This window comes from Poeciliopsis prolifica, unplaced genomic scaffold (genome assembly GCF_027474105.1).
Source record: "Poeciliopsis prolifica strain line A6 unplaced genomic scaffold, Auburn_PproV2 SCAFFOLD035, whole genome shotgun sequence".
Taxonomy (NCBI): domain Eukaryota; kingdom Metazoa; phylum Chordata; class Actinopteri; order Cyprinodontiformes; family Poeciliidae; genus Poeciliopsis; species Poeciliopsis prolifica.
In genome coordinates, this window is record NW_026562410.1 from 1,008,479 (window position 1) to 1,021,503 (window position 13,025).

A 13,025-nucleotide genomic window follows, 5' to 3' on the forward strand; every position below is an offset into this window, starting at 1 on the left:
GAACCCTGTAAATCTGATGACTGGCTGTTTTTGGTGGCAACAAGCTTTTGTTTCAATGGTCGGTATTTTACATTGATTTTGGGGTACTTAATTATCTTCTTTGCTGAATTGGTTTAATTTATCCTCAAAATATTTTTTGATTATGAACATCCTGATTAAAATCATAGCCTCTTGGCTGGATTCAAATCTGGTCTTGGACAAGGCAACTAAACTTTATTTTTGAGATGCTCAGTGGTTAACTTTCACCACCATATATTAGATTGTGGGTGTGATGTTCTTTATATAAAATGTTAGTTTTACACCTAATGGTCTAACTTTCCAAAAATGTCTATTTTTGTCTTGTGATTTGAGAGGATAGTTTTCCAAATGTCAGTGGAATCATCAAGATCTTTTTTTGTTGTTGTTTGATGACCTAAAACACTGAAGTGTGAGGAAAAAAGTGAAAAAAAAAATTGTCTGTCATACTGCATATAGAAATGATGCTTCCGATTGTAAGGTAAGTCTTTTTAATAGTTAAGATAAATTAAAAACTACTTAAGAGAAAAAGAAAGACATTTTAGCACTTAATTTATTCTGTAGCACATGCACATGTATTTTGTCAGAGCAGAATCTTTCATCACTCAGAATAAAAAGCAAACATTTTCGAACAGCTAAACGAAGACACCAGATTCTGAGGAGCAGAACATGGAAGGTCTATTTGGAGAGGATTCAAATAGAAAGTTTGAATCAGACAAAATCCAGAACACAGATCATCCCACTGTCAAAAGGAATATACTACACTAATTGAAAAAAATTAAGAAATAATGTAATTGTTCAGTAATTTTATTGCAGTAAGATTAAGACAGTTTCTCATTTGGAGCAGCACAAATCTAATTCCTTTTCTTTCTCAGAACCTTGTGGAACATGTTCTTCCACCTCTATGAATACATTTTTGTAGCTCAATCCCCATCAGACTTCTAAGAGCAGTTGAGGAATACATGCCGATTTTTCTCTAAAAACTACACTGCAGCTCCCCTCTGTGTCACAAAGAAAGACATCGCCGCATCACGGTCTCAGTATACTACAGTGCAGAAACATGTCTTCTAAATTTTGCAGAGAATGTTGTCTGCCAACATCTCTACACATAAATTTAGGTTTTCTCTGTATTTTTTTTAGTTTAAGAAACTGAGGATGTTCTAATGTAAATTTTGCAACACTCTGAACGGCACACAGTCAAAGTAAACACCCAGAGATTGGATGTTCAATTCCAGTGTCCTACAGCACATTTTATGTCCTTGGAAAATGCATTCATCCTCTCTGTACTGTTGTGTGAATGCATAAAACTTGAAAATTGCTTTTCAGAGGCTTCTAGGCGCCTGAGAAAACAATATCAGTCAGATTTTTGGAAACACTTCAAAATATTTGCAGCTGAGTGTGCTGTGGTGGCATAGGGCGTTAGCACAACCCACCAACGGACGTGGCCATCGCAGGTTTGACTCTCAGCCCCGGCGACATTTGCCGCATGCATCCCCTCTTTCCTGTCAGCCTACATTCAAAAAATACGGGCCTCTAGAGCCAACAAAAATCCTCGGGGAAAAAAATATTACAAACCCCCATCTCCCCAAAAAACATTCCAGCTTTAATTGCAGCAAAGGGTTTTACTATTCAGTTCTATTTGTTGATGTAGTTCAATTTACAACAAATGTCATCTCAAGGCACTTTATCAACAGAAGCAAATTCAATCCAATTGTACTGAAAGAATCTAAATCAGTTACACATATTACAAATGATCAAACAATTCAGTCAACGTGAGTGTGGGACTCAAGTTGGTTAAAAGTTTTCCTACAGCATTCATTCGTCCTGGATGACCTTGCCATTACAGTGGACCATAGCGTACATTATATCTTTGACTTTGAAGCAATCTCCCATACTGAGAACGCCGGTAGCAACGTGTGGAGAAAAAAAAAAAGGTGTTTTAAAAAGTGTTGACTGAGTGGGGCTTAATGCAGAATAACATGAAGACATGTTTGCACTTTTGAAGGTTTTGAAAATATAAATTATTTTCCTTCCGTTTTGCAATTATTCCACTATGTCTTGTTCTATTACATAAAGTCTCAATAAAATGGATTGAGGTTATGGCTGAGAAAACGTGGAAAAGTTCAAGGTGTATGAATATCGTTGCAAGCCATTGTTTTAACACCAGAGGAGCTCATGTTTAATATAATGAAGGTGACTTTGATTTACATCCCAATCTAAGGAGGTAGATGTCAAAACACAAATTTTATAAGGTTATTATGGTTGCCTGGATTACAACTGGGGTATCCTTGGCAGGATGGACAGGCGGATGATAACCGTGCAACATATTTTGTACTGGAGAGTGCGATAGTGTAAAAGTTTGAACAATACATGTGGACCATTCTACTTTTATTTTGCTCATGATGCTTTGTGATAGTGCTTGACAATGTAGAATATGAATCGTAAATACCATCTGAAAGACGTTTTTACAGTGTCTGTGTAATTATCTAAAGATTCTTACTTAATGATTATAATCTATCAAGAAATGTCAAAGAGTGATCCTTCATCCACACAGAGCCTAGAAAGACATGTCTCTAGTTCATCTTCAACACCATTATTACTTTTTAAAATCTTTTAAAGCCACAGCAATTCATTTTTAATGTGAATGAATATTTCACAAAGCTCTAGAGTTACAAAAGGACAGTGTGGGAGACTCCAGATGATATAAGAGACGTGTGCTACAGACAGAGAGCTGTAGCACTGAGCCCAATGTCTGTTCTTATATCCAGTTTGCAGCTTTACCACCTTGTACTATGGTCTGAAATGCGATGCCGTGTCAGTAAGGATAAGAGCTACGAAGCACTCATAATTAGTTTGTGAAGATCTGTACGTATTGCTCCAAAGTGTTTTCTTAAATCTCTCCAAGTGGATCTATCTAAAGCTTTCATTCTAAAGGTGTTAGAAGCTCCAGCTGCAATCACCCACCTGCACCTGACATGCTGCACATATAGGTATCACTGATGCAAAGAGGAATAAAAGTGAAAAGAATGAACAGAAAACAGTATTAGCGGGAAATGAGGCCACAGATAACAGTCAGCAAGCAGGAATGAGGGAAGAATGCTTCCTCAGCAGCCTATTTTTTTTTTTTTTTCCTCAATTATCTGCTGCTCACTGAAGACGATGATGGATCGCGTTTGAAGGGGGTGTGCAGAGGGGAACTCTTAGTGGACTTGAAGCTTAGCTGAAACCGTACGGTCAAGAGAGCCATTAATCCATCTCAGAGTGGCGACCCATCGAACTCCGCCGGCAAAATGCGTGATCGAGCTATAGACGGAGAAGTTGCACAGATAAAGCAGCAGAGTACAGATCTGATTAGGCTCCTGTCTCTGCACACTCCACGGGGATTAAACACAACAGCTCCTTGTTAGACCTCCCCACTTTGTTCCGTATGCTACGTTTGCTGTAAGTGAAAAAATATACCAGGGAGAACAAATCATCATTCCCCTCACTACTTCACACCCCTGCATGGACTCAAAATGTGATTCACATATTAATATGCAGCTAATTTGCTACTGGTGCTGGTTAAATAACACTGGATACATTATATATTATTCCTCCTTGAGCATCAGAACTTGATACCAATAAAACACTTATTTATAAGTCCTGGTTAGGTACAAAGTGTTACACTCTCGCTGGCATCTGCATTTGCATGCCTAAAGTGTCATTTGCATTTTTACATAAGCTTTGCCCAGAAAAATGTCCTGAGTAATAGAGAACAAAGCTCTGTGTGCAAACCCACAGTGGCACAGCATCAGTTCATATTTAATATTCAACGATTGGATTTTATATTTAAAAGAAAAAAAAGGCGTATTCTTTACTAAATGAAGCAGACAGTGATGTGAGGGAGTTTTGGGCCACTCTTCTAAACAGACTTTTGTTTCAGCACGCCTCTCTAAAGATTGCTGTGCAGCATTTCAGTCTTAAAATTGCTGCCATATTTGGGATTGTTGTTATGTTCATAACCTGGTTTGGGATGCGGTCAAGTTGTTATACTATTGGCCTGGTATGTGACTCTACACTGCTTAACAGCAAAGAAAGTTTTGGCAAACATGTTGCTGTGTATGATGACTAGTGCTGTCAGTCAATAAGTCAATTTCTTATTCAGAAAGTTTTAAAAGAAGTCATTTTGTTTCAAGCATAATTTAGAAATGCTAACTATCAAGTGGTTGTGTTTTGTTGGAGGGATAACTCACCGTTGCAATAAGTGGGCTTCATTCTAGCTCGGTTTTATTTAAAAATCCATTGCTGTGTTTTTTATTAAACAGAAAGGTTTTTAAGTCATAATAGGAATGTGATTATTCTTCATTGTCCAATATTACCTTGTTAAACTTTTCAGATTAATCGCATGCATTGACACATTTATATTGACATTCCTACTAATGACTATCCATGGTCTTATAAATTTTGGAGTTGGTTTAGGATTTCAGCTTTAGTCTTTTCATTTTCAAATGCAGATGCATTTTAAACAAGACCCATAGATTCTGAGTGTGAATTATTGGGTTTCTTTGCAGTTTTTCTGATCAGTGCACAATCAAACTTTGGGTTTCTTTTTTATAGCGTATTGTGACTCTAGTGGCCTTTATTTTTGCAATAATCAGACAGGAAATGGGGAAAGGAGAGAAGGAGGGAAGACATGCAGCAAAGGCCTCAAGGTCAGGAATTAAACTGCAGAGGGCTGCGTCATGGACTAATAGGCTCCATGTATGGGGCGCCCGCTGTACCGCTAATGGGCCTGTTTCGAACGGTTTCCAATTGTGAATAATTTTAAGTACTATTGATCTTTTAACCCTCCTTAACGTAATGGGCAGCAATAATTGCTTCTTTAAGTTGATTCCGGATATCATCTAGTTTAGCACTGAGTTAGTACGCACCTTTCTCTTGGCCTCCTCAAACCCTTTAGAATAAGTAAGGACACAGTTAGTTTTTTTTTTACAGTTTTCTTATGTCATTGTTGGAAACATTTTCCTTCTCACAAAGTAATAAATGAAACCTAGAGGTTTGCACTCAATGTCATTACCTCCTATGCTCTACTTCTTAGCAGGAATACATTTTAATTTAAATAAAATTAATTTTGAGTGGCTTGCTGAAATTATCATGCGTGACATTAATTCTAGTGACGCCTGTTCTGGTAAAGTCAGTACTGTGATTTGTAAAAACCAACAGCTCCCTATTGGATATAACAAATATGAAAGTGGAAGGAAAATCTAATAATTTGAAGTTGACACCTTCAGTTTATGTGTTTATTACCTTCTAATCTACAGGGAGGAGGCTTTAGAGGGCAAGTTAAAGAACAGCAGGTCAGATTTGCAAGATGCATTCATATATACTTTCAAAGTCTCTTTTTTCCCCAAGAATGATAAGTTCACAATAGAAACAAAACTCATTTTTATATTTGCATATTAACCAAGTGAATGCTATTAAAGGTGATACGACAGTCTCAGCACAAGAAAAATGCAGGATTTTAAAGTGTTGAGGTTTTATTAAAGATTTCAAGGAATTGGAAATTTGAATTTGTAAAAGTAAAACCAATTTGTTGTTTCATTTTTGAGTTTACATAAGTACAATTTCATTTCACAATAAATCAGAGTACACTCATGTTAACATTGCTTTTAAGCTTAGCCAGTTAAAATTGGACACCTCCTCCAGATTCAACCAAAAGTGCATTTAAAGGCTGTTAGTGGTGCTGACGTTCTTCACCGGAAGAGGGGCCCCAAATCAAATGTGGCTTAATACAAACGTGCGATATATGACCACAAAACAACCATTCCTTATATCATATATTCTATGTTGACAAGTTGATATTCAAGCTTTTTTCTTAAACTGTATGCCTGCTGAAGCTATGTGTGTAGAGAAACTGAACCAACATGTATGCATATGCATAATTCAGAGACTTCTCGAAAGAGAGCTCCAAATTAAAATCAAATGAGTTGTTCTGGCTTCAGCGACTTTATAAAGCAAAGAAAAGGAGAAAAGCTAAACAAAGGAGCTGTATATTCTTTCAGAAAAGTCCAAACTCAAGAACCCCTCATAACCCTTTGCTACTTATCGTTTGAAAACTAAAATGTTCAAACTGAAGTAGCTTTTTGATCAGCTGCTACCCAACCATTCAATAAGTAACTTTATTGCAGGATATTTTAAAGGGGGCGGGGCAGGGACACACTTCAAGAGTGCAAAGGAACCCAAGACCTCTGAAAATTGCAGTGTTGGAACCGCGGAAACTGTCAAAACAAGGCTTGAAAATTACCAAATTTATTTGAAAACAGGCAAACCAACAAGCAAAAAAATAATACTGGATTATATTAAGCTTTATGTGATGTTAAACAAGCTGTACTTGTGAGCTTTTTATTTGAATTCCATAGACACAGTTATACACCGAACCTGACCAGTGGGAAAATGAGAGTCTTATTCAGATAAGCAGCCAAGAAGCTCATGACAACTCTGGAGGAGCTGTAGAGATCCACAGCTCACAAATCTGTCCCAAAGACAAATATCTCTAATTGTGTTCAATTAAATAGCACCAAGTTTCAAGTATCATCTCAATGCACTTTAAAACGCAAACTCATCAAATATATATACAGAAATGTTGAGTGAAATCAATAAAATCATACAGACAAAAATAAATACGATACTTTTGAATATGATCTAACACAGTGTAATCAAATTCAGTTCAAAATATCAACTTGCAAAACAATCTTTTAAGGAACCCAACCAATTGCACCAGCTCATTAATGTTGCAGCAATCTCTTAGCATGCATGACTGTACAAAGGGACAACTGTACAGGAGGAAACCTCCAGAAGAACTTAGGTCAATGTGAACACAGATCTTCAATTCAAATGGGAATTTGAGAAGACAAAGTAGACACACAGACTCACTGGTCTGCAAGTACTTTCTATGTTACAGAATATTTACAGTAAACGGAGTTAATAGCATTTTAGTTACTTAATTTGAAAGACAAAACACAAGATACCACATCATCTATGAGCCAGTAGTATCATCTATAGGAGGAAAAACTGAGTAGATTAAATAGTTTTATAAACTGCAAACCTAGTATTCATGAAGAGTAACAGAAAGCATGAGATTGTTAAATGAAATCCATAGGAAGTCCTGTTTGCAATTTCCTACAAACCACACAGGATAAAACACAGGAAAAGGGAGCTTTTCCTAAGAGGGACATGTAACTGAACTTGACATATAAACTAACAAGGCACCTTCCTCTCAATAAAGCATGGTGTTGGGAGTAGCATGGTATGGACATAGTGTTCTTCAACAGAAAAAATAAGATGGACTAATTTAAATACATGGCCCTGAAAGAAATAATGGGCTTCCGAGTTGAGACAGAAGAGTTACGGCAACCACTTTAAACTCACAGCCAGAGCTAGAATGGGGTGGTTTAGATCTGTGCATATTCATGTGTTACAGTCCTCTTAAGGCCAGACCTAAATTCAACCCAGAATCTTTGGCAGGAGTTCACAAACACTCTCCATCCAGTCTGATGGAATCGCAACACACATACTTGTGTCATTAAACATGACTATGTGTTGATCTATGAAATATAATCACCTTGCAGTTTAAAGCTGTAAAATGACAAAACATGAAACAATTCAAGCAGTATCAGTACTTCAACAGGCGCTGATTTGCAGCAAATAGCATCTAAAGCTTTGCTGTTTCTCCTGGAAGTTAGATTTCAAAGAGCCTTTTAATTGATAGAATCGGCCTTGTCAGATTCTCAGGCTTTACCATCAGTCATTCTTACCAGGCTACACTTTATCTCCAGATATTTCTCTCCAGCTGTCTGATTCTTTTTTTTTTCTTAACTAAACTACTAAATCCCTGCGAAGGTGTGGAGGAACAGTATATCGTTTTTCTCTCTCAAAACAGGAAAAGCCTTCATTCAAACAGTAGTGAAATGTGTTGACACATGATTGAGAGATAAAACTGCTTTTGACCACAAAAGAATCTGACTTAAAAAAGTTGAGAGTGGAGCTTAAGAATGAGGACCAAAGAAAGCCTCTTGTGGGAGGAAATAAAATGTGGGTAAAGTAAGACCATGTGCTTCCCTTTCAAAAAAGCAATATTCAGATATATCAACAGAAATTTGAATATAGATTCTCAATAAATTGCTCCCTTATGAGGCTCCCCACATTCAGCTTTCCTTTTGTCTCATTCCCTTTCAAAACTTCTGATCTTTTTTTCCCAAAATCCTTTGAGCGATTTATATATTTTACCACTTTTCAACTCTTTTTCTCAGACACCTTCTTTCTTGTCTTCTACCACTCTTCCTTTCATCATTTCTTATGTGAGGAGATTTTCAAACACAGTGAAAATAAATTACAGAGCATCAAAAAAAGAATATAGTACTTTGACTGAATCATTTATGTGGTCTACTATAACCAAACTTCAGCTACAATTGCATTTTTTTTTTTTGAGGTTGAATATATTTTGTAGCTATGGGGAAAGCCTTCTTAGCTGTGCATAATAATGAATAATAAATTTGTGATTATTTGAGCACACAGTCTGAAGTGTGTACTTGCCATTTTTCTCAACAGCAGTGCACCATTACAAAGACTGATGATGAATGTTGGCTTGATAATTGAGTTATGTTTTTCAGATTTATGAGATAAGCAACACCTCAAAGCTGTTTACATCATGGTTTTAATAATCAGAGAAGTGCTTTGTTGTTGCATCTCAATAAGTTAAAAATATTTAAGAAGGAATATAATTACATCTTTAGAAAATGAAATGATTTGATTATATAAATTGTCAACATGCATTACACATTATGTCTCAGAATAAAACTGGATCACAATAACAGCAAGATAGATAAAAGTATTTTTATTACAGACAATAGATCTTTAAAGGGGTGTTTGGTATTTTTGGCAATGTGTGCAGGTGCAGAGAGTCCTGTTCACAAAGGAATTCTCTCTTTGTTTTGCGTGTGCATGAAAATGGTTTCAATCTTTGAACTGAGTTACTGAAATGAATTAGCTTCGTTGTGATGTTCTATTTATTAGGAGATATCTGTACCAATAGATATTTCAACTCTCCTGTTGAAATATCTATTTATTCTGTCTGATTATTTTTTTTCCTTTCAACTACTCACATCTGAAAGTTTTCAGTTTCAAAGCTTTTCACAGTTTTCATTTGGCCTTTTTACGGCCTTATGCAAAGTGCTGTTTAAATCTTGGGAACGGAATGATTGATACAACTGTGTCAGAATGATTAATACAATTGTGCCTATATTTCATACATTGTAAGCTCCATTTTTACAACAAACACACTGTTTACGGGATCCAAAGCCTGGGCCCCATAAGAAGAAGTGATGTTTTGGGGTTGGGGTTCAGGGTGTACATTGATGACTAAGGTGTGAATTGGGTTTAGACAGAAATGGTTGTGTAACATAAATATAAGTAGAAATGTATAAAAATGATTGAAAAATAAATGGAAGTCAAAAAGTTCCTATGAAGACAGAAAATGTGCCTGTGTGTGCGTGTGTGTGTGCAAAAAAGGAAATTAAACAGGGGGAAAAATATACGTATTTGCTGTTGTTCAGCTAACTAAATTTAAGCTATGAGGATGTCAGTTACATGTTATAATGTATAGATGCAGTAACGTTCTGGTGACGAGTGGCCATTCTTTTGAGAGCTGCACCCAGCTGTGCTGTCACATGGTGCAGAACAACAATCCTACCAAGCCATAAAACAACCTCTAGATCTGATGTGATTCTAAATGACAGCATGATGCACACATAAATGTGCACCGAGAGAAACTCTGTGCTCTCAGCATTTAGAAATAAAAAAGGAAAGGCAATGATAAAGTTGAGGAAATTCACACATGTCCAACCCTACCTGTAGATGATGCAGGCGCAGTCTCTGCAGGTCCCACAGTTCTCAATGTCCTGCCCCGTCCTGTAGGAATGTCTTCTGTTGAAAAGCACACAGATGACATATCAGGGGTACCAGGGACATGTGTTGCTGCGTGTCCATTTGTGTAACCCTCCTGATACGTCAAGTTACCTCACTGAGCAGCATTTCTGGCACAAGGATCTCTGAGAGTACGCCAGTCTTCTTCCTGAAATTATCCCTGATCTTTTTTTAATGAACTACACCCCCTCCAACAAGCTCCCTCAGTTATATAAACCATGAATCGCAGTGTCACTCAGGGCATAACATAATGCTTCAAAGGTGAAAGTCGAGTTTGCATGCATACAAACTACTGTGGAGTTTTAATACTAGAATGGGCAAAATGAGACAAAGGACCTGTCAGTCACATGCCTGGGAAGTACAGTCTCTGCATTAAAGTTGACATGATATTGTGGGATATTTTGTCTGGATACAGTTTTAGCCAGATATTTACATACAATGTTTGAAAAACCCTTTTTATTTCTCATGGTCTGCCATTATGCTGACAGCCCTGTTCTGAGTTAGTTGGGATTGCTGATACTATTTCTATTTACTAGAAGAATAAGAGATCAATATAAAGAATATTATTTATTTACTTAGTCAAAATTCTGAAATCGACATAAACTTCAGTTTTTCTTGTCTATTTAGTAGAGTTACATTTTAAACTGTATGACTCTCACACACCTTTTCAGCTTTCCCTACGAATCTTTCTATTACGTTGAGATTTGGATTTTCACCTTCTTGTCTTAAGCCATTTTCACTTATTTGATAGTTTATTGTCCGTTTACAAAACACACGTGCCTAAGCTTGAGAATCCTAATTAATATCTTGAGGTGTTGCTTGTAATGTCCTCACTATTCTTTGCTTGTGATTCTATCCATATTGTAAACAGCACCAGGCTGTCCTGCAACAAAACACCCACACAGCATAATACTGTCACCCCCATACGTCTCAACTGAGATGGTGTCCCGAGGCCTACACGTTTCTCCCTTTGCAACAAGCGTCATTATGGCCAAACACTTCACTTTTAGTATCATTGGACCACAGGACATGTCCTAAAAATTAAACATCTTTATCACTGTGTCAAGTTCTAAACTGTGATCTGTCGCTTTTGATGATTTTTGGGGTAATGGCTTCTTTTTAATCTTTCTGTGAACACAGTCTCATTCCTGAGCAGTATGATGAACAGTTTGATCGTGTTCAGGAAAAGAGACACATCTAACCGTTGGAGGACTCTGACCCTCGAGGACTGGAGTTTGAGACGACAAAATTAACCAATTAGAAGTATACAAAGCCTTTGCATCATCATCTGGGCTTTCCAAAACCGTTAGAGGTCAAATAGTCTTAGCATATGTAAATCCCTGATTTTTATTAAAGTTATGAACAATTCCCCTAAAATGTATGGCATCTAGCAAACAGAGATAATTTAGGAAATCCAAAATGACTTAAGAAATAAAAGGTTTACAATGATTTAATGTCAGATATTAAGACATAAAAAATTGTTTTTTTTTTTTAATATAGGGCATGTAAACATCTGATTTCAGCTGTACCACTAAAAACTTTCTATGGATTCATAGACCCACACTCATTTACATATCATTTCCTGTCCAAGAATGTTCCCACATCATATATGTACTATTTTGGTGCGATAAAGCGAGAGAAATTACTAAGCTGCTTACAAGGAAGGAAGCAGATTAATTAAGTCTTGATGGGAACGGTAAAGGGTTTACACTAAGAGGCTTGGAACATCTGAAACCACCAACATGACGACAGCTAAACGTTGATTTCTATCAAACCTTGCATGCTGCACACATGCATGAAGCTACTTCAAATGCATGCAACTCAGCTCCCTAGTGATTTCCTGTAGTCTGACGTGACATAAATTCTTTGACATGCAGATAATTTAAGCTTGAACGACTGATATGAGACATCATAAAAATAGCTACACATTCCTCTTACTATTCAATTTGGTATTTCTTCATACTTTTCTCCACAAACCTAGATATTTTACCTTGTTGTATTTCTCTTTTTGAAGAAACTTACATTTTGTTCCAACCACTTATTCTTGTATTGGCAATGGGTACACCATGGAAATGAAATATAAATAGGAGAATTGTATCCCAGAAAACCATCAATCTGTAAGAGTTACCTCACATGATGCAGGGAGGTTGTTACTGCCGACTTGTGTATGCACATTTTTGGTGAAGTATAATTTGGCTTCAAAGAACCACTTTTCTGTACCACTAGATAATACATGAGATAACAAGCCAATGCCTCAGTCTAAAGCTAAGATTATATTACTTTCTTTCATGGAGTCTGAACTTTGAAAAGAGATTTTTTTTTAAATAAAACTATGAACTCCTAGGCTAGAATCTGACATCTACCTTTAAAGTCACACTTTCTATTGTCATACCACTTCTTTTTTTCCATCTTTTCTTTGGGTCAAAGGGAATGCTGGATGATATAGAGTAGCAGATGGCCTTTTTACACCACTCTTGGCCCTAAGCTAAGATGTCCAGCAAGGGCAACATTTACAGCTCTGTTGGCCTGAGGGTTTCAGTCATTATGTATTTACAGCTTCAAATTCTGGATCCTTCCCTTTCTGGCTCAGGGCTTTTATGTTGCTTTAAAAGTCAAACAAGTTCCCTTCCTATGCCTTAATTTAACCCTGGGTGACAGGGTTGAACTATCACTAGCACCTGTGGATTATTCAGCACCTGAAGCATAATGTTATAACCACTCCTATTTCTGAGAAGTCAAGAAAATGTAGACCTCAGAAGTAAAGTTTTGACCCCCCAGACTTAGAATTATTCAATCCAAATCATGAACATTGACATGACAAAAATTAGAATTTTGGGGGGTAAAAATAGGTCAAAGGGGAACACAAATCAGGAGTGCCACAGTGCATCTCTTAAAATGAGGTGTCAGCTGTTTTATAATAAAATGAAGAGCCCCAATGCACCACATAGAAGCAACCAATGTCGATAGCTTATTAAAAAAAATAATACACATCATTTTTTTGTGGGCTTTCTTATGCCACTGATGTGAGTTGCCCCTTACAGTAACTTCAC

The 13,025-nt window shown here is 36.8% G+C and overlaps 1 protein-coding gene across 7 annotated transcripts in view; it reads right to left on the bottom strand.

Moving 5' to 3' along the window:
• Positions 1–13,025, bottom strand: part of LOC129374222 (uncharacterized) — a 48,330-nt gene that overhangs the window by 21,700 nt on the left and 13,605 nt on the right. For 6 of the 7 annotated variants that reach the window (XM_055052511.1, XM_055052513.1, XM_055052512.1 and 3 more), the window contains one exon: positions 9,901–9,975. In XM_055052511.1, coding sequence (XP_054908486.1) covers positions 9,901–9,975 — 75 coding nt within the window. The remainder of the gene's footprint in view (positions 1–9,900; positions 9,976–13,025) is intronic. The other variant, XM_055052518.1, reaches the window with a different exon arrangement.